Here is a 26,266-nt window from a genome sequence, read left to right on the forward strand (position 1 = left end):
TAATGTACATACAAATCCAATGGGCGATCTTTTTGTTCCAAAGGGCAAGAACTCTCCTTTTGAAATGATATAAGCGACGGTCCAACCTGTCGTTTCCGGTCTGGTTCCCGGACAGTTATAGTGGCATGTAAAGACAGAGCCAAGCTAAAACGCTACCCTGTTGCAACTTCATTCAAAAACGGTCGTTTACTTCTTAATACTTTAACTAGCACCTATTTGCAGTGATTATTACATTAGAATACCACCATTTGTTCAGTCTTCAACTTAAACACGAACTGACACGATGGAAAATAGCTGGGGAAACGCCATAAAAAACGATATTAAGGCATTCTGTCAGCCTTGGGTAACATGTTGCATCGATTAATTACTAGTAATGCAAATTCATTTAATTTATCAGCCGTTGTGTTACACCGACAAGTCCTTAACTATTGTAGCATTCAAATAAACAAATAGTTTTCATTCTACTATGGACATCAAAGTAAGAAAATTGGAGAAATGGCTACATGTGCAGCACATGGACATCTTGACAGACCTTTACCACATCCGTGCCTTTACTTATAGTTGAAGAAGAAATAACCTTCAGAATTAAAAAAAACTGATTTCTATATGTTGCTTTCATATCAACATTTCATCTTGCATCTGATTTATTTTTCATTCCGACAATATGTTTTAGAATAAAACCAAATGAAACCTACCATGCATCTATCAACCAATCAGTTGCTTATTTGAAATATACAAACCAGTCATCATACTTTGAAATAAGAGATTTACCAATTTTATTCTGTCCCTTATAAAATGTATCCCATCCTTTAGTGCTTTGAGTCATCACAGGGGTAACTTCATTGATCCATTTTTTTTCAAATTCTGATAATCATGCTCTTAAAATAGTAGTAAAGTACAGAGATTTGTCCCAACTAACAACAAATCATATTGTCTACCCAACAAGATGTGTATATTATCTAAATAGATGTAAATGCTAGTTGTATCTTCTTGTTTCGGTAACATTTGTTGACAAGTTAGTTTCCTTACAACCCATGCACTGTCCTGCTTTAGCTACATATCTTGATTTTCATTCAACAGTACTTCAAGACACCTGTAGTACTAGTGTTAAATCTATTTATTAGATATTATTGTGATATAGCATCATAGTTAGTTTAAAATGAAATATTTTTATCATGACATCAATGCAAATTTAACCCCAAGATCATTCCATGTAGATAAGTCTAAATGCATTTATTTATGTTATTTGTTTTCGCATACATATGTTACAGATAATACTTACAATATAATGACGGCTGAAAAGTCATGAATGTGTAACCTGATACTAATAAGCATGAACAAGTATACAAAGATATCAAATATTATAACATTGTGCAGTGCAGATATCTATTGATGTAAAGAGAAAAAAGAATAGCATTCTTAATTTGTGTGTGTGTGTGTGTGTGTAGGGGTGGGTGGGGTGAAACATTAGTTTAGAATAAGGAAACTCATATATTAACACATGTTTTTGTTCTCAGATAACAAGCAATCTCAACTGGCTGGTGAGGGCGGTAACTGACCTAGAGACCCAGGTGGTGTCGGTAGAGAGGGTGGAGCAGTACAGTGGGATAGAGTCCGAGGTATGCAATGCAGTGGGGGTGGGTTGGGGGTCGTGTGGGGGTGAGGGTGGTTGAGGGCCTATATGAGTCAGTGAGTCTAAAGCGGCTTTGAACGGGTTTTCAGTTACATTACGCCGTGTCAGCTCGATGGAGGAGAAAAGGCCGAAGTGATGCGGGTCTTTACCACTTTGGTATAAGCCACAAGTACAGTGATTATTTTTGGGCGAATCTGGGACTCGAACCGACGGTCAACGGATCCTGGCTAAGGGAAGCAATGCTATACAATGAACTCCAGCGCCTTTAGCGACCCTTGCCTTTCATGTCATTTCATGTCAGGCAACACATATACATTTTATGCAAATTGTGTGAATGGTGGGCACTACCGGTAGGACAGGCCATGCTTATCCTTTTCGCGAACACCTGGTGTAATCACATATTCAGTTATCCATTAATACAGCTTTCACCGTTGTTTTGTGTTTTGCCTTTTACGCCCAATTGAATCTGTTTCGACGGATAATCTAGACTGGTTTGCCTTGAGCTTTGTTTTTACTGCATTGTCAAAAACTGAAAGGTTAATGTACTAAATTTCATGTATCATCACAACATATCCAATGTTCAGTGTTTAATTACACATGCAGGCTGGAGAATAAACTCCTTTTCCTTACAAGGCAGGGTGGAGCATACCCGAACGGCGTCCAGACGCCAGGTGGCCTCAGCAGGGTGTTGTTAGGTTCCTGGACTATTCCACTCGGTACAGACAGGGACTGGACCTGGTCCTCAAGGGCATAACCTGTACTGTCAACTCTGGGGAAAAGGTTGGTATGATTGATAGTCGGACCCCTTATTCGTGTGACCAAAGAGATTAACCAATCATCAAGGTGACAAGGGAAGGGTGGGTTGACTCAACGTCCTCTAAAACTGATGGCCAAAAGAAACATAACAACTTTAAAAATGAAATTGCAAAAATCTAACAACACAGGTTCAAGCTAAATCGATGCAAAACACAAAGTCAAAATACTGCAATGTTCTATGCAGAAAATGATACATGCCTATGGAACGGGTTTTTTTATAAAAGTGTGAAAAAGAGAAAAAACACGTGCCGCTTGGGAAGCCGAAACTACACGTGCAATAAGGGTATATAAATGATACGGACGGCACGTCAAACACTCACTCACACCACAGAAATGTCACGACTGACAACCGAACAACGCGAACGGGCCCTGGGTATGATACAGATGGGAGCCACACATGCCCGCATTGGTTTTGCAACTTTTGTTTGCTCCCGTGTTGCTGTACCTAACCCGCTGCAACGTTACAGAAAGACCGGGCAGAAATCAGACAGGCCAAGAACAGAAACACCCAGGGTAACTACGCCCAATGAAGATCGGTACTTGCATACTTTGCATCTCCGAATCGATTCCTGACAGTGACATCATCAGCGACGAATGCCTTAAGGCATATGGTTAGTCGACAGACAGTGGCCAGGCGACTCAGGGCTCAAGGACTTAGGGCTTACAGACCTTACAGGGGACAGTTATTGACAATGCAACATCGTCGACAAAGATGAGATGAGCCCGGACTGTACGTCGTTGGCAGCGACGTGATTGGCAGAGGGTCATCTTCACTGATGAAAGTCGGTTCTGTCTGTTCTGATTACCCTCTAAATAGACCCTGAATCCCGCGTACCATAAGGGGGTTGGCAGCCTTAAGAGTCCCTGCCGTTACACATTTCTAAAACAGTGTACTGACGCCAGATAAAACTAGACATTTTTTACATACGGAAAACTACATGGCATGCTTTGACCCACGTGAAAAATAAAAAAATATTTTTCAAGGCTTGAAGTAAGGTGCCTCATTGGGTTTGCATTCCAGGTGGGCATCGTTGGCAGGACGGGAGCGGGGAAGTCCTCTCTGACTCTGTCCCTGTTCCGGTTGATAGAGGCTGCAGGAGGAGAGATCAACATAGATGGCGTTGACGTCAGTACACTCGGGCTGCATGATCTCAGGAGCAAACTCACCATACTACCTCAGGTCAAACGCTGCTGCTGTCTCCTTGTATCATTCAAAGCACATCTTCTGTCTACATAGATGGTCGTTTATCTATCGTTTATCCATATAATTACATATTTTCGCCTCACAGCAATACCGTCTGAATTATAGTATGTCTAGATCATGTATTCGTTAGTGTCGTTGATTTTTCTGACAGATTGATGTCATTGTTTTCAGGACCCTGTGTTGTTCGCAGGAAGTCTGAGAAGTAATGTGGATCCCTTCAACCAGTATTCAGACGGAGATATCTGGCGGGCACTGGAACACGCGCATCTGAAGAAGTTTGTGGACACGCTTCCAGAAGGCATCGAGCATGAGTGCAGCGAAGGAGGAGACAACATGAGGTTCAAAATACAAGATAATTTCAGAACGGCTGCTGATTAACTAGAAAGAGACATACAAATAGATCTTGATAGACACACAGAAAAACACTGACACGGAGACACACAGGCGATGGATATATAAATGTTGAGTTATGAGTATAGTTTTACGCTGCATTTATCAAATATTCCCCCAATACCACGTAAAGGACACCAAAAATGAGTTTCACACATTGTACGTATTCAAGAGCAATCGAAGTTAAACCCAAGCCTTCGGTGCGTCGAGAAAACGCTTTTGATAGCCGTTTCAACTTAAAGACTTGAAATTGAAATCAGTTTCGGTCATTATACAATATTTTCTGAAATATACGCTCGTTTTTCAGTGTTGGTCAACGGCAACTCTTGTGTCTGGCCAGAGCTCTTCTGAAGAAGACCAAGATCCTGGTACTGGACGAGGCTACAGCTGCCGTTGACATGGAAACAGATGACCTGATCCAGCAGACCATCAGGTCAGAGTTCAAGGACTGCACAGTGCTGACCATCGCCCACAGACTCAACACGGTCATGGACTACGATAGGTAAAACAAAACACACAAAAAGTCAATCATATATCTTTTACCATTCAAATGTTATTAAGCATTCATTATATACATACATGCTACGTATACGCGTATGCGCTTTATGATGCATGTGTGAATTTATTTTTCTTTGATATTCAGGATCCTGGTCCTGGACAACGGCTGTGTGTGTGAGTTTGACACACCCTCCTCCCTGCTGCAACAGCCTGATAGCATATTTTACAGCATGGCCAAAGCTGCAGGGTTGACCTCATAGTACAAACATGGCCTTGTAGGCTTGCTGGTGTGTTCAGATACAGAGATCAGAAGAAAATGCTCTATGAAAGAAATGAAACGAGGCTCCATACACATTGCTGGCACGACTGAGAATAAATATGGTTATTCAGTCAGGCTACCTTTTTTATTCGTCAGCTTCAACAGAAGAGAAATGGCGAAATTGTATAACATTTTGTCTTAACTAGTGTATTTTTCGTCTCGCTATACTTCATTTGAAATAAATGTCTGCGCTGAAAGTCGTCCCGTCGTATGGTGAAGTTTTGTTTGTTTGTTTGTTGTTTAACTCAGCAATATTCCACCTATATGACCGTGGTATGCAAATAATCGAGTCTGGACCAGACAATCTAGTGACAACATGAGCATCAATCCACACAATTGGGATCGATGACATGCATCAACCAAGTCAGCGAGCCTGACCACCCGATCCCACATACTCTCCTTTTGTACTGTCATCTCCGCATATGTTTATCTCGATACCGATTATCTCTACAGACTTCGTTTCAAACCCTGTAATCTCTGTACAGTGTTTGGCTCGAATCTGAAAATTCAACGCGTTGTCTTTCTTGAACCATGTTCTTTCGACATAATCTTCTCTAGAGCCCTTATATATCAGCGATTGTTTGGTTTATCTCATAAACACTCACATTGACGTACTGTCCACCTAGGTGCCCAACACGTTTTGTCTCGAAACCCAATAATATCTACACATTGGGTGTCTCGAACCCGGTTGTCGCTTAATGTATTTAAGGCTTGAAATTCAACAACATAACGATTTATATATTTACTTGTAATATTATGTTCAAGAGTTTATTTATTTTCATTATAAATGTAACATAATGTCATTGTGATTTTATATCCTGGCAATGCCCATACTATATTCGAGTCCACAACAAATACTTGTGTTTTGGTCGTTAAATATAAAACATGTAAGTATCTGATCTTATCCAAAGTATGAAAAAGTACGCACAGACTTTGTGGTCGTGTACATAAATGCAACCACAGACATAAAGCTCCGGTCCTAAACTAAGATAACAGTCATTATAATTTGAAAGGCGAGAGTGATTACTTTCATCGGTCGCACGCCTTCATGGGGTTATGATAACTGATATTTTATGAATAATAATAAGAAGAAGGAGAGGAGGAAGAAATAATATATACATTTGTATAGCGCAGCATTCACTCTACGAATTCATGTTGTTTACCCCAGCGAATAGGTTTCAAAAAGGGATATTTATGTGCAGTTATGGTCTAATACATCCCAGGGAGTTGAGAATGCAATTTGAATGCATACTGATTAGTCGAATTTGATGTCGTTCCTCAAAACGCAATTTTAGTTTCGAAAGAAATTTTATGAGGAACAAATTTGCATTTACACCGCCGTTATCAGCTTCCGACAACATACGTCCCAGCGTATGGCTTGGTCACATGGCTACTCACATTGCACAACGCCGAGACATAGGTTTCCCCTATCAACAGCCCGCTAAAGCTTCATTCGTGGCCTTTGTTACATCGGAATGTTGACGGAGAATTAGGTTACTTCTTAAACATGACAGATACACATCTGGAGGTATGTTTTGTTTACTATAACTTAACTCAAGGTATCTTAAATGTATACAAAACACTATCTGACACTAATATATAATGATCATGATGAAGAAAATATAGAAATAATAATGAAGCCTCATACAAATAACCAACAAAGCATAAAGTTGTTTGTATACATGTAGTTTATATTATTCCGGGGAAATTTCCAAGTATTCTATAAATAGCAAACTAAAAATAGTACACTCCTTTTCGAGTCTCTGATCTGGGTTTTACTGATTATATTTGTTTGATTATCAGTTTCAAGTTGCTGTGGCAATGATGAATAAATGAGTTGTGTTTAACGGTACATTCAACATTCAACTATGTCACGGTGGCCTGTAATTACGGAATCATATTGTGTAAGGGGTCTTAACCGATCTAACCGCCTCCGTGGTCTAGTGGTAGAGCGTCCGCCCGGAGAGCGGAAGGTCCGGGGTTCGATCACCGGCCGCGTCATACCAAAAGACGTTATCAGATGGTACTTGTTGTTACCCTGTCTGGCGTTCGGCATTAAGGGGCTTAAACAAGGACTGGTCGGCTCGGAGTCAGTATACTGTGTCTCAGTGGGGTATTCATGTTAAACTGCGGCATGGTATCTCCGTGAGCTAGCACTATAAAAATCGGCATCAGTCCGGACTAGTACAAGCAGCCACACAAACACACACACGTACATGCACGTCGCTATATAAGTGCAATAATCTTGGACGCGACGTTAAACCCCATTTCACCTCACCTCACCTCCAAACCGATCGATAGGCCTATCATAATGTCAATAGTCACTGCTCGACATATACGTATACCTTGTGGAGATTTATACATGAATAGATAGAACAACACATTACAAATATTGTATCTTTGTCTGTAGGTGAAGATATAAATTAAGAATTGGCTTCAATTATTTTTTAGTTTATGGATATATTTACTTTATCCGCGTAGCGCGCTTGTATGTCTGAGTGTGTTGTTTAACGCCGCACTCAGCAATGTTCCAGCTATATGACGAGTCTATATAATCGAGTCTGATCCAGACAATCCAGTGATTGAGATCATGAGCATTGATCCACGCAATTGGGATACGATGACATGCATCATCCAAGTCAGCGAGCCTGACCATCCGATCCCGTTAGTCACCTCTTACGACACGCATAGTCGCCTTTTACCGCAAGCATGGGTTGCTGAAGACCTATTCTACCCCGGATCTTCACGGGTCGTGTTATGTTGAAGGCTGTTATTGCAACATACTCTCTTTTTGTATTGTATTTGTACTGTCATCTCCGCATATGTTTATCTCGATACCGATTATCTCCACAGACTTCGTCTCAAACCCTGTAATCTCTGTACAGTGTTTGTCTCGAATCTGAACATTCTGAAAACGACAAGCATAGTCGCCTTTTACGGCAAGCATGGGTTGCTGAAGACCTATTCTACCCCGGATCTTCACGGGTTTGTTAGCGTAGCGGATTTGCAATGTATGACCACAACCATCAACGCATAAAGTTTGATTTTTTTATTATAGACGGATGATGCTTATTTAACCATTAGTCCACTCTCGGCCGTGGCCTATTTCTAGGATTATGGCAACATAAACGCATACAAATGCTTCGTTAGTTTCTTTTCGTTCATCTCTTCTGTATATTATAGCATGTATTTTTAAAAATGGTCTACACTAACAACTGTTACTCAGAGGGGTGGAAACAATATTATCTAATGTGACGTTTGAAATGACAATATATAAATTTAAAAATGTATTTTCTTGTTGTGGCACTACGTTTCTTTCTGTAGGTCCTTAGGGACCAACCAATTGATATTCTGGATTGGGATTTTATCGACAAAATATACATTGGCCCAGAATATAATTGAAAAAAATAATTATGCTTCTGACTATTCTGACCAGAAAAATATACATTGTTGCTAGGTGTTTTTCTTCATTAAATATTCAGGCACATAGCTTTAATTACCAAATATCTAGTTTTGCAGCTGTACATGTAGCTGAAAAAAATCAGCCCCAAAAGAACATCCAATAGTCGGCCCGTTATTCTGCGTCCGAAAGGAACAAGTTTAGACGAGTTAGTTCGATGTAGCTGTATTATCAAGATAATTTCTGGGTATGTCTGCAGCCGACGCCATGTCCGGAGATCAACGCCTCGAAGCTGTCGCGACTCTTCTTCTTGTGGTCTAACGGGTAGGTAGGCGGTGTCTAGACTAATATTTAACCCCAGAAATTAAGTTATTATACATATTTTAAAATATATATCTACAAAATAAAAAAATAAAATCCATATGGAGCCCAGAACAATGCTTTATTTCAGGCTTGCCAAATCATTCTAGACTTGAGTTGGATTCATGTTTAAGTTATTCTCTAGGATCTGGGAGACAGACGAGCATTGGTCATTGCCACCGGGATGAAGCGTACATAGGTAGTGAGTTGGGTTTAACACCACTTGGGACAGTCATATCACTGTGGGTTGGCATAATTGGCGATGGAAGTTCGAAGCTGATCGCAGAGTGAGTAGGCGAGTTTGGATAAACTCCGCTTTGAACAGTATTTCAGTTAAATAGCGGCGCATCCGCTTGGGAGGATGCTGGTCTTGGACGTTTAGAAATATCATCAGGACGAACTGGGATTCGAACGCTACTCTGCGCCGCCTTGCACGACTCGGTTACATGTGCCCCCCATAGAGCGTTGATGCTTGACTCTTTCCAGGGGTATTTTGTTTGTTTGTTGTTTTACCCCACACTCAGCAATATTCCAGCTATATGACGGCGGTCTGTAAATAATCGAGTCTGGACCAGACAATCCTGTTATTGACATCATGAGTATCGATCCACGAAATTGGGATACAATGACATGCATCAACCAAGTCAGCGAGCCTGACCACCCGATCTTGTTAGTCGTCTCTTATGACAAGAATAGTCGCCCCTTTAACGGCTTACATGGGTTGCTGAAGACCCCGGACCTTCATGGGTCGAGTATTTTGTTCACTAGGGTAAACTAATGGTTCACATGTTCTCAGCTGCTCGTCGTACAGGATGCGATAATATCAAGATTTAAACTTAATCAGAGAACAATTCGATTTCATGTTTTCGTGAAATAATCCTGTTTTATTCTCATTGGGTGAATTTATGAAACGTTACATACACTGTCAGCAACATGAATTTATTCATTTTTTGTTCTTCTAGGAATAACAATAAAAGGTGAATTGAGGGTGAACACACTAAAGAAATGCGTGCGTAAAACAAACACCCCGCAACTTGTATTTGCAGGTTATTAAAGAAGGCGTACACAGAACCACTTACCGAGGACACACTTTGGGCCATAAACCCAAGGGAGAAATGTCAAAATGTGTGCCCAAAGTTCGAGAGAATCCTTTCCGGAGGGAAGCCAAGATCAAGATCTGCAAGGTCAGTTTTGATCAGAGGGACTAGGATCAGTCCAACTGACAAAGGAAGCTTAATTCATTTAATTCAGTATTCACTTTGCCTGCTAAGTCATGCATATGTGATTTTTTGTATAAACTTAGTGCCCAAAGAAAATACATGATTGTCTACAGACCGCCGTCGCATCCCAGTACAACTTTTTAGTGTTCCAATCACATAGTTTCCACAGCTATTTTGCCCTTTACACCAAATGTAATCTGTTTCGGCAGATAATTTAACAAGAGTTGCAAGTGATCGATGGACCAGAAGATCCAGTGACACTAGTGCACTAAAATAAAACTGCAACCACATGACCCCTATCATGTTTGATAAGTGCCGTAAAAGCATATTGATTTTCAAAGATAAGATGTCTGATATACTCATCTGCAGTGGCGAGTTCGTTTATTTTAATTTTTAATTTTTTACATCAAATTATATTTTCAAATGTAAAACCATGTAGAAGTATTCTTTGAGTGCCAACTAAACGCCAGTACAGTTCATTGTTTGGATATGATATCCTATAACTCATATAATGAGCTATTTTCAAGTGAATATCAAACATAGGACAAAATAGTGAGAGGTATCGTTTCCTTTGCTCTTCAGTTTATGGTCATAGCAGTTAATAACAGACAAGTACCATGTCTCGGTTCCCCACATCATACAAGTGCCAGCATCTTCGGTTATTAAGATTATTAAAGCTCCATTATTATTATATTAAATACCTTTGACCCATTCACCACTACAGACTCGTTTTCGTCGGCTTCGAATGACATGACACTAAATTAGCTGTACATTCACATGAGAGAGAACGCCTATGAATGATTATTTGTCGTAACATGGATTGAGATGACGTCACTGCCGAAACAAGCTTTGATGGCGAATGGGTAGTTATCTAAATAGCGTGGATGGTTGGTTAGTATGTTGTTTTACGCCACACTCAGCAATAGTCCAGCGATATGACGGCGGTCTGTAAATAACCGAGTCTGGACCAGACAATCCAGTAAGGGATATCATGAGCATCGACCCACGCAATTGGGATCGATGACATGCTTCAACCAAGTCAGCGAGCCTAACCACCCGATTCCCTTAGTCGCCTCTTACGACAAGCATAGTCGCCTTTTACGGCAAGCTTTGAGTTGCTGAAGACCTATTCTACCCCGGATCTACACGGGTCTTAATAGCTTGGAGATATACTATACCCTAGATACTCGGGGATTCCTCTTAAGGTATTTCAATATTCTCTCCTGCACATGGTTCTTTCACATGGTTATATTTATATGGAGGGTAAAATTGTAACGACCTTTTACGTCGAATCTCATGTTGTTCATCATATCATTTGTTTGCTCAAGGTTCGATTACGTTTTGTACACAATTTTGAGTGAGTGAGTGAGTTGGGTTTAACGCCGCTTTTAACAGTATTCCAGTCATATCACGGCGTCCCAGCTTAATGTGGGAGGAAAGCCCGAAGTGATGCAGGTCTCAGACGTTTACCACTTCGGTGAAACCTACGAGCGCGGGTATGGTGCTGACAAACCTAGGAACATAATCGGGATTCCGGAATTCAAACCCACAATCATAGGTTTCTGGCGTGCCCAAGAGACGCAACTCTGCACAGCGAATCGTGGCGCCTTAGACGACTTGGCCACCCGTGCTCCCTACACAACCTTGAACGTCATACATTCAACCTTTGTTTCAGACATTCATCAAGAACAGAGGACATTCCATCAAGTAATCAGAGTACCACGGGGTCCAGTTCTGACATAAGACACAGAAAGGGAACAAGGGAACAAACAGTAGGACATGCTCACGTCAAGACCCAGGATTTTACACAACCGAGTCAGAAAGTCAAACACCTTTCACTGTGGATGGTTATTATCAAGACATTCTGGAAAGAGTTCTTCAAAGCAATGGGTCTTAGATTTTTGCAGTATATAATAATTTGGACAACAAATCCTTTCTTCATGAGGTAGGTACCATATTCTCAAACTTAAAAAGGGGCGACCGGGTAGCTCGTCACGCCGAAGACCCGGGTTCGATTCCCGACATGGGTACAATGTGTGAAGCCCATTACTGGTGTCCCCCGCCGTGATATTGCTGGAATATTGCAAAAAGCGGCGTAAAACCATACTCACTCACTAACTCACTCAAACTTAAATTATTCATGTTTTCATTATACATGCATTTATTCTCGATCTAAATCAGTGCAAACATGTTCGTGTTCATAAAATTTTGATTTCTTGAAAGTACACACCTCGAAACTACAGTTTAATGTATATAATGTTCAGTGAGGCAGAAGACTGATCCACATAGTCTTTCTAAAGACTAAGTTTACATTTCTCACACACGTTATGGTGACATTTATGTCTGCTTATTCCCAGCTGGGGTGGTCGGGTAGCCTGGTGGTTAAAGCGTTCCTTCGTCACGCCGAAAACCTGAGTTCGATTGGAATAATGTGTGAACCCATTCCGGCTGTCCCTTCGGAGATATTGCTCGAATATTAGTAAAAGCGGCGTATTCATTTTTATGTATTTATAAGTGTACCATTGTGCATTGGATGACCTTTAATTTTTTATATAAACTGCAATTTAGTGTTACATTTCCTTTTACCTCATAATTTCAAAAACGCATCTTTCCTATATTCTTTATGGAACAAGTTTTTGAGACTTGTCATGATGAGATGTAAACCTTTCACGTAAGTGGTCCACAGTAGTACATGATTAAAACGGAGACTGATATTACGTTAATAGTTGTAGAGGATTATTACGTCCACCATGTAATAAACGCGAGTATAGAATTATTCTGTACAACTAATTAACCTATAGCGAACTTAACATCAATATATTTTTATAACGTGTGCAACAAATTGATGACAGCCAGTGTCAGTCACCATCAGTGTGAATCGAAGAATCGAACCAATATCTCTTCCTTACACTTACACATTTGTAAACCTCAGTTACTGTTCATGTCTTCTTATATGTATTAATAGGTTTGTCAGTACCATATCCGTGCTCTTGGTAACTTTCCCGCATCAATCTGACACTCACTCACTCACTCACTCTGACATTCACTCACTCACTCAATCTGACACTCACTCACACCATCAATCTGACACTCACTCACTCACTCGTACATTTTAGCTACTTGATCGACACAACTGATGACCCCAACTCCAGTGTGTGGATGGGGATGCTGCTGTCCATGGTCCTGCTGCTGCTACTGATGACGGCGGGGGTATTGTTTGAACACTCCTTCTTCAACAACCATAGCCTCGAGATGCATTTACGCTCATCACTCATGTCATCTGTTTTCTAAAAGGTTCGTTTAATATCTACTTGAAAAGCCCACTTCTTTATTCGTGGTACTTTAGACCACACTGCCATTGGTTCAAGCAATATATTCAATATTGACTGAGTGCACCCATGTCTTAAAGACGTTCATTCAGGTAAACTTCGTTTTGAGCACAGGTGGAACAATTTCGCAATGCGATCTTAGCTCAATTACTGCCGTAACTCGCATATGTTAACATATGTATTAGTTTTCCGAAAGATAACGATCGCTTTGTGATAAAAACCATTGGTGTAATTATCTCTTAAAGGTTTGTGTATGTTTTGTTTGGTTTGTTTGTTGTTTAACGCCGCACTCAGCAATATTCCGGCGGTCTGTAAATAATCCAGTCTGGACCAGACAATCCAGTGATGGATATCATGAGCATTGATCCACGCAATTGAGATCAACCAAATCAGCGAGCCTGACCACCCGATCCCGTTCGTCGCCTCTAGCGACAAGTATACTCGCCTTTTACGGCAAGCATGGGTTGCTGAAGACAAATTCTACCCCGGATCTTCACGGGTCGTTTGTATATGTAATACTCCGAATGTAAATTATTCAGCTGTCCAGCTAATAACTCTAAAAGTCACAATCTGGTACAATACAGTACGTTTTCGGCAAAAGAAGAGTTGTGACGGCATTAGTGAAGATACCATAATGTTCCACCTTTTTCTTGAATTTATCTCTTCCATCTTCGATATTCTACCATGTCAGTGATAAGAATATGAATGATCAAAAGGCATAGAATATTTTTAGGAATGTTGTTAAGATTATTAACGAACCTTTAAAATAGGTTTGGATTATTTATGTACATACAAGTAATGTAACGGCAATGCTCTCTCGGGGATATAATGTTTTCTGCAGATATGGCTGTTGAAATAACTCATTCGCCATTTTTGTATTCAAGTTAATAATTCTTTTCTAGAACAAGAAACATATTTTCTGAAATTTGAACAAAACGAAATATTACGAATATCAAACTTTAGAAATTTTTTCTCACGTTATAGCCATACACTATGTTGAGTGTGGCTTTACGTCGCCTGTGGTAATATTCCATCAATATTACGGCGGGAGACACAAGAAATGGGCTTCACACATTGTACACATGCTGGGAATCGAACACAGGCCTTGAGCGTAAGGGCAGAACCCTTTGACCACTAGGCTACCCAACTGTTTGTAGTTGCGACAAATGCAACCACGAACAGGATATTGGACAAATCAGCAGCCATTGCATCACCGGTAGAACAGTGTACTTGCCCTTTTCGCGAACACCTGGTATTATCACTGTATTTTCAGTTATCCAATCATATAAGTGTCACCGCCATATTGGCTTGTACCCCAAATGGAATCTGTTTCTGCAGATAATCGAGACTGATTCTTCTCTGGCGTTTCATATTTAAAAAATGTTCCATGAAAAATACGGAGCTACAATGTATATATTTCAATTATTGTGTTGAAGGCAATGAATCTCCACTGGAAGTCCCGAAAGAAATACTCAGTAGGTGAGATGACCAACTATCTATCAAGTGACGCTGACACCATCGCCTTCCGTCTGACCCACTTGACCGAGGTGATGTACACTCCACTCCACTTCTTTGTGGTCTTCTCCCAGCTGTTCCGCATCCTTGGTCCAGCAGCTTGGTTTGGACTGGTCATCGTCGTCCTCATTATGCCCATCAATGTGTACATCGCGGTCAGAATGCGGGATCTGTTCGACGAGAACTCCGATAACAAGGACGAGAAGATGAAACTGATGAATGAAGTACTTACAGGCATGAAGGTAGAGATGGTCCTACAAAATTCCGAAATATGTTCACGCTTGTAAAATATTGTGAGTGAGGGGCAAGTAGGGTTTAACGCCGTTTTTAACAGTATTCCGTAGTCTAGTGGATAGAGCGTCAGCCAGGACATCGGAAGGTCGGTGGTTCGATCCCCGGCCGCGTCATACTCAAAGACGTTAAAAGATGGAATTTGTTGTTACCCTGCATGGCGCTCGGCATTAAGGAGCTAAAACAAGGACTGGTCGGCTCGGAGTCAGTATAATGTGTATGTGGGGGGTATTCATGTTAAACTGCGGTATGGTGTCTCATTGGGTTAGCACTATAAAATCGGCATTAGTACTAGTACGGAATAGTACAAGCACACACACAAACACACACACACACACATGCATGAACGTCGTTATATAAGTACAATAATCTTGAACGCGATGTTAAACCCCCTTTCACCTCATCTCACTTGACAATATTCAAGTTATATCCAGTATGTCGGTTCAATGTGGGAGGAAAGCCCGAAGTAATGCAGGTCTCAGACGTTTACCACTTTGATAAAACCGACGAGCACGGGTATGATGCTGACAAACGTAGAAACATAATCGTGGCGAACCGGGATTCGAATGAAATATATAGTATTACTATACGCAATCCATTCACAGGGGCAGAGTTCATCTTAATATGATATGATAGTTTAAGGTGTAAAAAAACTATTAAGATATGTATAAGAATGTAAAAAATGTTTCAAACTATCTGAAAGAAAATGTATCAAAATATAATTTCAAACATTAAGTTAAAGTAAAACACGCCATAATAAAACAAATTTATAATGAATGGGTACTCGGTAGGATGATATTGTATTGTGACTGTTAATGCCTCCATGGCCTTATACGGCAGCTTGTTTTGTATACTTCCAAGGGGTCTGAGAATGAAAATTGACTGCTACTGATCCACAGACCGTGGTAATGATAATGTAGCACTGTGAGTATTCACTTGTCGAATTGAATCTGGTGCATTATAAAGGGACCTCTGTTATTAAAATTATTCCCATTGCCCAATCTTTAAGAGTCGTAAGGTGAAAGATTGGTAACGTCATTTTCGTGTTATGAACATTTCCTAATTATAACATCATGAGTTTGCTATGTAAGGTATTAAAGCTCCATGCCTGGGAGAAGTGTTTCGGAAACAAGCTTGACGCAATCAGGACCAAGGAACTGTCTGTTCTGCGACGTCTGTACGTGGTCCGAGCCTTCAACGTCTTCAGTTGGAACGCATCACCATATGTGGTAAGATAGGCCTTCGATGTATAGTGGATATACTATGCGTGTGTATAAACGTTTTGTCAAGCGTTTACACAAATTGATGCCCCCCCCCCCCCCCCCCCCCCCCCCCCCCTGTTGTTGGCCATGCCATTCAAAACATGTCCTGTGAGAAAACATGTTTCAATTTAAGGAAGATAATTTATGGATGTCAACTTCCAATTGTCCGATGCAATTCCTAATTTTGACTTGTACCACATGGTCCCGTGTTTTTGTCAGGTGAACAATTGACTTGTCTTTGCACGTGTTTGTGACGGGCGTTATTGGTTGGACAGGATAGGCTCACCATTTCGCGAGCACCTGGTATCATCTCTATTTGATACTGATTCATAAACACATGCTCGTGATATAGTCGGAATCGTCGAATGGACTCTTGACAGATATATCTTATGCATATGGAAATGGTTATGTCGCCTTAATTACATATATATCACTTATTTTTACCGTCAGTCATTCAAATATTTGTATTCCATCAATGGTAAAGCAACTTTTACATCTATCACCAGATTTCCGTGGTGATGTTCTGTGGGTTCTACTACCTGAACGGAGACAGTATTTTGTCACCGAGATCTGCCTTCGCCGTTGTGTCACTCTTGAATCTACTCCGATTTGCCATCAGTCAAACGCCAGAAATCGTATTTGACATCACCAAGGTAAACTGCAAATTTACCTTTGCCACATCGTATCGTAACATCGGGCAATGTATTACTTGATAAAGTACCCCGAGGGCATACCTGGTAAGAGTATAGGTTCCAATCTATCTGACCCGTGAAGATCCAGTGTAGAATAGGTCTTTCAGCAACCCAAGCTTGCCGTAACAGGCGACTATGTTTGTCGTAAGAGGCGACTAACGGGATCGGTAGGTCGGGCTGACATGGTTGATGCTTGTCATCGTATCCCGTGGATTGATGCTCATGAAGTCAATCACTGGATTGTCTGGATCAGACTCGATTATTTACAGACCGCCGTCATATTGCTGGAATATTGCTGAGTGCGGCGTTAAACAACAAACAAACAAACTATTTACTGCGTAACGACTAATCATGGATCCATATTTTCAGGCGCGTATTTCAGTCAGAAGACTACAGACATTTCTACGGGAGGACGAGTTTGAAGCGAGTTCAGAAGGAAATGATCACACTGATGGTAGGTCAAATTCTTTCTACAAATATTGTCAACGAGTCACGGTATTAAATATTTACTGACTTATTGGCTGAGATTTAATCGATGTGGTTTATATTAAATCCAATACCCAACTTAATATGTCCGTAGGTATTGCTATCAAGATGGAGAATGCCAATTTCTCCTGGGATGACGGCAGTTCTAAACCAGCCTTAAAAGCGTAAGTAATGTACAATTCTTGAAAAGTGCCATAAAAAATCCATTTCATATGATAACAGGAAATATGAGGTATCCTACGAATTTAGTATAAAAGGTTTACGGTACGAACAGACTAGAGGCCAATCATTTGATATTATGTTTTGGGTGTGGATTGTGTGTGTGTTGGTGGTATGATTTAGAAAGCAATAATTTGTTCCTGAAAATTGTGTGAAATATTAACTTGATCTGAGGGAGGGTTTACATAAATATTTTTGTAACATTCGCAAACATAAGTGCCAGAAACCCATCCTCACCACCCCGGTATTTCATAGTCTACCCCTGGTAGGATTGGTCGTGACGAATACTGTCTTTTTTGTGACAGTGTGAACCTGCGTATCCCCGAGGGGAGTCTGGTGGCTGTGGTCGGGCATGTGGGGGCGGGCAAATCTTCACTGGTAGCAGCAGTGATGGGGGAGATACAGAAGGTTAAAGGTCATCTCAGTGTCAAGGTATGCTAAATAAATAAGAGGTCAAACAAAATTTATGTCTCATAATACATCGTTAGTATTTCAGTGTCCAGGTACATGTATACGTGGAGGCGAGTCCAAAACATGATCGTTGCTTTTGCAAATGACTGTCATGGGTTATATAAATTCAAATGTTTGACAATTTATCCATTTTGATGAAATTAGATTAAATCGAAGGAATCAAAGAAGTGGGTCTCACGCATGCCAACAATAGTAAAGATCATGGTTAGAACAGGTCTTCAGTAAACCATATGCTTGTCGTATGGGACGACCACCGGATCAGGTGGTCTGGTTGACTTGGTTGATGCATGTCGTCGATCCCCATTGTGTGGGTCGATGCTCATGATATCAATCATTGAAATTACTGGCCATGACTCGTTTATTTACACACCGCCAGCGTGAAGCTGGGAGTTTATTTGTCTACTGGCACTGAAGAATTGTTTTTCAACTTTTGGTCAACGCTGCGTTTGTTCTTACCTTTAGGCCTGTAAATGAGAATCTGTAAATTAAGCATTGAATAGTAATTAGGACAATGCATGGATAATAATGAATATTTATTGCTGTAGAAGTAAAAACCTATACATTGAAAGCATTTAGTTATATATGTACTATGTTCTAATACATAAACACTGAAACAAATATACGAACAAAATAAGAAAAACAAAACAAAAACATAGAAACATGTGGCTGAAATATTGCTGAGTGCGGTGTTAAACAACAAACAAACAAGCTTTACACTTTATTTTTAATACCTAAAATGATGTTTCGATATCACACCTCAAAATGATGTTTCAATATCACACCTCAATATCACGCGGACAATATAAACTGACGTCCAAAAGAAACTGTACCAGAGTTTGAAATCACTGTTGCTCAAAAACAACAAAACATACATGCATGAAGTAAAGTGTATTGAGAAGATCAATATATCAACATAATCATCACTGAAAATGACAATCATACCGCTACCGAGAATGACGTCAGAGCCCCCCAAAGTTGGGTGTGGTACAAAACTCGAGCTTTCAGAATCATGGACAATAGGCAGAGTACATAAACAATCGCTCAATTTCAATAACAAGTCATTAGTAGGGTTTGTGACCCCCAAATGCCTCAATACACGCAAAAACTCTTCGACGCACAGAAAAAGTCAGTCGTCTGATGAGGTCACATGGGATTTGACGCCATTCTTCTTGGAGGGCCAAGATCAGTTCTTGCCGGGTGGCTGGAGAGTGTGGTCGTTGTCGAACACGACGATCCATCAAGTCCCAGAGGTGTTCTATGGGGGGACATGTCGGGTGAGCGTGCAGGCCACGGCAGGTCGTTGACGTTGTTGGCTGCGAGGAAGTTAGTGACAATTCTGGCTGTATTGGCTCTAGCGTTGTCATGCTGATAAATGACACCACGTGGCTGCTGTTGAAGAAATGGTAGGACAACTGGAAGAAGAATGTTATCCATGTAACGCTGAGCTGTCAAGTTTCCGTCAACGATGACCAGCGGTGTCCTCTCCTGCCCACAGATCCCTCCCCACACCATGACACTCCCTCCACCATATGGTACGACCTCCTGCACGCAACACGCCGCCGTTCGTTCACCCCTTCGGCGGTAAACACGTTGTCTTCCATCAGCCCTAAACATACAGAATCGACAACCCTCTGCCAGTCACTTCGTTGCCAACGTCGTACAGTCCGAGCCTATCTCAATCGCAGACGACGATGTTGCGCTGTCAATAGCTGTCCTCTGTATGGTCTAAACGCCCTGATTCCATGAGCCCTGAGTCTCCTGGCCACTGTCTGTCGACTAACCCTGTGACCTAAGGCATTTGTCGCCGATGACGTCACTGTCAGGAAGCGATTTCGGAGGTGCAAGGTACGCAAGCACCGATCATCATGGGGCATGGTCACCCTGGGTCTGCCCGTTCTTGGCCTGTCAGTGGTCCGCCCTGTCTGTCTGTAACGTTGCATTAAGTTGGTAACGGCAACACGGGGGCAACCGAAGGTTCGTGGAATTACTGGCGTGGGTGGCTCCCATCTGTACCATACCCAAGGCTCGTTCACGTTGTTCGACTGTGAGTCGTGGCATTTCTTTTGTGTGTTTTTTATCACTGTGGATGTCTGACTTGCCGTTGCAATCGTTTTATACCCTTACCCGCACGTGCATTTGCAGTTGTCCATGGTGCACGTGTTTTTCACTTTTTCGCGTGTTATCTCGCAAACATGTAACAGACGATTAACATTTTATGCATACACTATTGTTGTATTTAGGTGATGTGTTTTAGATAGACTTCTTCGAAAAAAATTATACTTTGTCTGAAATTTATATATTCAGTTTGTAAAGTTTCTTTTGGACGTCAGTTTATTTTAAAGGAGCCTTTCACAAAGCTAATGAATATACTAATACTAATGATTGAGTATTGTTACGTCAATCTGAAATACACATTTCTCTGTATTGTACCCTACACATTTGCCGAGATGCACTTATGACTCTACACTTTGTTACACACGGCATAGCAGACAATGGTCCGGACAATACACCTCATGTCTGGTTCTCGCAGGCTTTAGCAGTTTCTAGTAATAGGTTTCATATTTTCAACACTATTTAGAGCTCTATACACTTGCAGGGTCGTGTTGCTTATGTACCTCAACAAGCCTGGATCCAGAACGACACCCTGCAGAACAACATCCTTTTCGGGAAGCCAATGGACAGACATCTGTATGATGAGGTGGTGGAGTGCTGTGCCCTGAAACCTGACCTGGATATGCTGCCAGCGGGGGACCTGACAGAGATAGGGGAGAGGGTGAGTGACCCTCAATACTTTTTATTTAGAGACATAAATTAAAAATCTTATGTAAACAATTATTTTTGAAGAAAACCCTGGGCATGCACAGAAGCTGAGAATATTTCTAGCTAAAGATGTGTCTTGAGTATTGTATTTGTTGCTTAACTTGTCATCCGGGTATCACATGGGTTAGAATAGGGTAGAGGGGAGACGTGGAAGGCGTATCTAGCCGGAGTTGTCTATTGTGTCTTGTATACTCAGCAACAAAAGTTCCTGTGACACCAATATTTTAGTGTATTTTTCAAACAAATAAAGTTTGGTTTTCAATATTGGAGTACATGTATGGAATCAAGTCACAAAAATGCAACTGCTACAGAAAAGCATGCATTTCCATGCAAAAGTTGACTTTTATGCAAGCCCCATGCATTTCACTACCCAAGAATGGGTATAAAAACATATGCGTTAACGGGATTCCATATGCATTGTTTAGCATCGTGCTGACAACAACCACTCAGAAAAACAACAAATTTACGCAATTATTCAACATTACGAAATGCCACGCCTGTCCGAAAATGAGCGTCTGCGAGCCATTGGAATGCTTGAAGCAGGATCGAGTCAACGTGATGTTGCAAGACAATTTAACGTCCACGGAAACAATATTTGGTGTTTATGGCAACGTTGGCAACAGACGAATGCAGTCAGGGACCATCCTCGGAGTGGCAGGCCACGCGTAACCAATAATCGACACGACAACTGGATTCGAACAACACACCTACGAAATCGATTCCAGCCAGCAACAGTGACTGCAAGAAGCATCCCTAGCCTTCGACGAAAATCTTCACAAACCGTACGTCGCCGCCCCAGATGAGCAGGGATTGTCGCAAGGAGACCCGCCAGACGTCCTATTTTGACAGGAAACCACCGTCAAGCACGTCGATATCGGTGCAGACAGCGTCTTCGCTGGACGGCCCTGCAGTGGGGACAAGTTCTATTCACTGACGAGTGTCGTTTTCACCTCAGCCACAACGAAGGACGGATTCGAGTGTACCGACGTCGAGGTGAACGTTACGTCAATCATTGTGTCATGGAAGAAGATCGGTTCGGGGACAGCAGCGTTATGGTATGGGGTGGGATTACAGCAAGACAGAGGACCCGTTTGATAGTGGTAGAGGGAAATCTCAACGGACAGCGGTACCGCGAGGAGATCATCGGCCCTGTTGTTCTACCATTTTTGCGTCGTCATGGCCCAGGCATTACCTTTCAACATGACAACGCCCGGCCTCATATTGCTCGACTTGTTCGGGATTCTTTTCAACAAAACAAAGTGAATGTCATCCCCTGGCCGGTTCGCTCCCCTGATCTCTCACCAATCGAGCACATGTGGGATGAGATGGATCGGCGCCTTCGACGTCAACCACGTGTTCCACAGACACTCCAGGAACTTCGATACATGCTCCAGCAGATATGGACAGATATCCCACAGGACTATGTGCGACGCCTGGTCCATTCCATTAGACGACGATGTCTTGCTTGCATCGCAACCAGAGGTGGACACACTCGCTATTGATTTGTAAATTGACATTTTGGCATGTTCATGTTGTTTTTTTATGAAAACACGCATTTTCTGAAGACAGTATGGCAAATTAAACCCTTTGAACACTTACAGGAGTCTTTTATCTGTTGCAAACCGGAATTGATTCAGATTTGGTAAAAAACATAACTTTGCATTAAATCTTATTCAATGTCACAGGAGCTTTTGTTGTTCAGTATACATGTATATTGTATAGGTTTCCTATCTTGCATCAGGGCATCAACATGAGTTGAGGACAGAAGCAGAGGGTGTCTCTAACCAGAGCTGTCTACAACGTTGTGTCTTGTGTCTTGTATTTGTTTCCTGTCTTGCCATCAGGGTATCAATTTGAGTGGAGGACAGAAGCAGAGGGTGTCTCTAGCCAGAGCTGCATACAATGCTGTGTCTTGTATTTGTTTCCTGTCTTGCCATCAGTGTATCAATTTGAGTGGAGGACAGAAGCAGAGGGTGTCTCTAGCCAGAGCTGTCTACAACGTTGTGTCTTGTGTCTTGTATTTGTTTCCTGTCTTGCCATCAGGGTATCAATTTGAGTGCAGGGCAGAAGCAGAGGGTGTCTCTAACCAGAGCTGTCTACAACGTTGTGTCTTGTGTATTGTATTTGTTTCCTGTCTTGCCATCAGGGTATCAATTTGAGTGCAGGGCAGAAGCAGAGGGTGTCTCTAACCAGAGCTGTCTACAACGTTGTGTCTTGTGTCTTGTATTTGTTTCCTGTCTTGCCCCCATCAGGGTATCAACTTGAGTGGAGGACAGAAGCAGAGAGTTTCTCTAGCCAGAGCTGTCTACAACGATGCTGACATCTATCTGCTGGATGATCCGCTCAGTGCTGTCGACAGTCACGTGGGGAAACACATCTTCGATTTTGTAATAGGTGCAGATGGGATGTTGAAAGACAAGGTGCGTTCGGGGTTACACCACTAATTCTTTTAAAATGATCGCGTCAATAAGTGAGGAAGTGGTTGAGCTTTAAACAGTTTTTAGTAACATCACGCAGCGTTAGCTTATGCCCTCTCAAATTGATTTGACGTTTTACTCATTTTGTGACAAGTATGTTGCTGACAATTTGGGATTCAAGTGTGTGTGTGTGTGTGTGTGTATGTGTGTGTGTGTGTGTGTGTGTGTTCGGTTGGTTCCTTAAGAGGATGAAAAAAGGAAAGAATTATGTCGTTGTGTGTGTAAGTCACACGAACATCCAAGATGACAGTCGAATGATACTTGAACTTTTAAACAGTGGTTGTAGACTTTTCAAATACTGATTCATCAGACACGAGTCTTGGTAACTCACAACGTTCGTTACCTGCCTGGCGTTGACAACATTGTCGTTTTGGGGGACGGAACAGTGGCGGAGACGGGGTCGTTCCGCGACCTCCTCAACAGTGATGGTGTGTTCACACGTGTGTTGCGATCCTACCTGGTGGAATATGAGGACAACAGGGCGTGCGTAGAAGGTGAATACGGCAGAAAGTAGTCGCAGTCGTAGTACAATAAACTACGGTTATAACGTACTCAAAAGGACCACTTCTTTTAGTTCGTTATAACCGTAGTTCGTTATAAGCATATATACAGCAGTTGTCAGGACAAAAAAATAAGTTCGTTATGAGCATGGTCCTTATAAACGTAGTTTTCTGTAGTTTAGAAGTACTCGTATAAGTCACATTAGTATGCATTTGTTGTTTTCGTAGTAGTAGTAGTACCGGTACTAGTTGACCTTGTAGTATTAGTAGTAGAAGTCACATTATTATTATTATCATCATCATCATTATTATCATTTTTATTTTACTATTTTTAGCAGTAGAAGTAGTCGTCGTAGTAGCAGTAGAGTGGGTAGCAGCTTGTACAGTGTTTCAATTATTTCGCGGCGTGTCCGCTTAATGTGTGAGAAAAGACCGACGCCATTCAGGTCTAGACGTTTATTTATCATTGGTGAAACCCAAGAGCACGAATATGGTGCTGACAAATCCAGCAACATAAGGTCCACCTGGATTCGAACCCGCGATCATCTTACACTACTAAAGGCCGCAACTCTGCACAGCGAATTGCGGCAGCATACACGCCTCTGGCATTCGTGACCTGTTGTAGCACAAGTTGAGGTCGTGTAGTGGAAATATTCGTCGTAGTCGTGGAAATATTCGTCGCTGGCATCGTAGTAGTAGAAGTAGTGGTAGTAGTGATAGATATGGCTCACTTTCTGGTTTATGAATAGTGTTGCAAAAGTAACTATTTGTTGTAAGGTTAGAGTTATGAGAATATGCTAAATAAAAGAGCCGGTCGATGAGTTGGGTACAACGCTGCATTGAACAATCATTCAGTTTCACAACACATTTGTCCCTTTCACATAAAAGGGACACAGCTCTGCACAGCGAATAAATAGAGGCAACTTAAACCACGTGACCACCCGTGTTACAAACGAAACATACAAGGTGTGAATGTCATATACCCAGCGGCACAGACGAAATACTGCCGCATTTCAAGAATCTCTTAACCAGTTATATCAACATCAGTAAATGCATCATGTCTACAGATACAGTTCAAGTTGGGCAATTATTTACTGCTAGGGTATCGTGTAATCACACGTGATGATCTCAGTACGGATTTCTCATTCTTTACTTTACACTAGCTTGTTACTATCACTGGTTTTATTATTTAAAAGATGCCAAATGAACATCGTCAACATGTGTCCAGGTTTAATGGTATTTGATAGTATATTTTTATTTTTTTCTCTCAGACCTAGAGACCGGCCAAGAGGAAGATGTAGGCAGTGATGTGAAAACAAAACTGATTCGTCTGAACAGGTCAGCTTGATTTTTTGTATGGTAAAACATATTAATGAAACTGTTTGGGCCGAACGAAGCACCCACATACATATATTGGCCGTCTTGGTAATATAAAATGGCGACTCTAAACATTTCGGTGGGTGAGGATGTTTTTTTCTTATCTTCCCAAAGGCGACTGATGCAAATGTGTGTGCTTGTATCATCATATGAAGAGTAATATCTAATACCTGTTTCGTTATAGTCTTTACGTCTTAAACCCATGCTTGCCATAAAGGCGAATATGCTTGTCGTAAGAGGCGACTAACGGGATCGGGTGGTCAGGCTCACTGACTTGGTTGATAATTGTCATCGTATCCCAATTGCGTGGATCAATGCTCATGATGTCAATCACTGGATTGTCTTGTCCAGACTCGATTATTTACAGACCGCCGTCATATTGCTGGAATATTGCCGAGTGCGACGTTAAACAACAAACAAACACATATTTCAGAAAAGTCTGAACATTTTACATTATACACAGTTGCTTGCGGATTCCACTTTTTAAAAAGCTAAATGCGAGTACCGTTTTGTCCATGCCATGGTAAGAGATGTGCTTGACTATCATGTTTTAGCGAGGATGTACCCGCAACAACTGACGGCAAACATACAATTGCAGAAGTGGCCCACATCAAGACATCAAGGCAGTCCTCCAGACATCTGTCAACCTCAGAAGATGACTCGCAATCTGGCGGAAAGTGCATTGAAGAGGAGGAACCAGTGGAAGTTGGTGGAAAGGTACCGGCATATACCACATACAGCTCGTCTGGGCAATGGGGTAGACCCTGGTTCGATCTCCAACGCGATTACAATGTTTCGAGCCAACTCCTAGTGTCCCTCCTGATATAGCTTGGATGTTTCTGAATATCCCGCTGGCAATTAAACCATCGTATATTATTTCCCGTCACAAGTGAAAGCCATGGTTGTAGCCTAGTTGTTAATCTGTTGCCTCGGTACTATGGGAGATTTTGATAAAGCAGTCCTAGGACGTTTGATTAAAGTTGCGCA

At 41.5% G+C, this 26,266-nt stretch overlaps 2 protein-coding genes across 2 annotated transcripts in view; both read left to right on the top strand.

Moving 5' to 3' along the window:
• The window catches only part of LOC124139007 (multidrug resistance-associated protein 1-like), a 42,145-nt gene extending 37,077 nt beyond the window's left edge, over positions 1-5,068 (top strand). Inside the window, exons 25-30 of the mRNA XM_046505957.2 lie at positions 1,518-1,619; positions 2,267-2,413; positions 3,471-3,629; positions 3,825-3,991; positions 4,351-4,545; positions 4,687-5,068. Coding sequence (XP_046361913.2) covers positions 1,518-1,619; positions 2,267-2,413; positions 3,471-3,629; positions 3,825-3,991; positions 4,351-4,545; positions 4,687-4,801 — 885 coding nt within the window. The 3' untranslated portion in view covers positions 4,802-5,068. The remainder of the gene's footprint in view (positions 1-1,517; positions 1,620-2,266; positions 2,414-3,470; positions 3,630-3,824; positions 3,992-4,350; positions 4,546-4,686) is intronic.
• A 1,181-nt stretch (positions 5,069-6,249) lies between these two features.
• The window catches only part of LOC124139010 (multidrug resistance-associated protein 1-like), a 28,350-nt gene continuing 8,333 nt past the window's right edge, over positions 6,250-26,266 (top strand). The window contains exons 1-16 of the mRNA XM_048383480.1: positions 6,250-6,388; positions 8,520-8,584; positions 9,667-9,804; positions 11,516-11,785; positions 12,957-13,134; positions 14,606-14,926; positions 16,067-16,204; positions 16,744-16,890; positions 17,299-17,383; positions 17,510-17,579; positions 17,940-18,066; positions 20,702-20,878; positions 23,178-23,345; positions 23,713-23,896; positions 25,174-25,240; positions 25,834-25,996. Of these exons, the coding sequence (XP_048239437.1) occupies positions 14,609-14,926; positions 16,067-16,204; positions 16,744-16,890; positions 17,299-17,383; positions 17,510-17,579; positions 17,940-18,066; positions 20,702-20,878; positions 23,178-23,345; positions 23,713-23,896; positions 25,174-25,240; positions 25,834-25,996 (1,644 nt within the window). The 5' untranslated portion in view covers positions 6,250-6,388; positions 8,520-8,584; positions 9,667-9,804; ... (1 more) ...; positions 12,957-13,134; positions 14,606-14,608. The remainder of the gene's footprint in view (positions 6,389-8,519; positions 8,585-9,666; positions 9,805-11,515; positions 11,786-12,956; positions 13,135-14,605; positions 14,927-16,066; positions 16,205-16,743; positions 16,891-17,298; positions 17,384-17,509; positions 17,580-17,939; positions 18,067-20,701; positions 20,879-23,177; positions 23,346-23,712; positions 23,897-25,173; positions 25,241-25,833; positions 25,997-26,266) is intronic.

The sequence above is a fragment of the Haliotis rufescens genome, unplaced genomic scaffold, assembly GCF_023055435.1.
Source record: "Haliotis rufescens isolate VD_foot unplaced genomic scaffold, xgHalRufe1.0.p SCAF_49, whole genome shotgun sequence".
NCBI classification, from domain to species: Eukaryota; Metazoa; Mollusca; class Gastropoda; order Lepetellida; family Haliotidae; genus Haliotis; species Haliotis rufescens.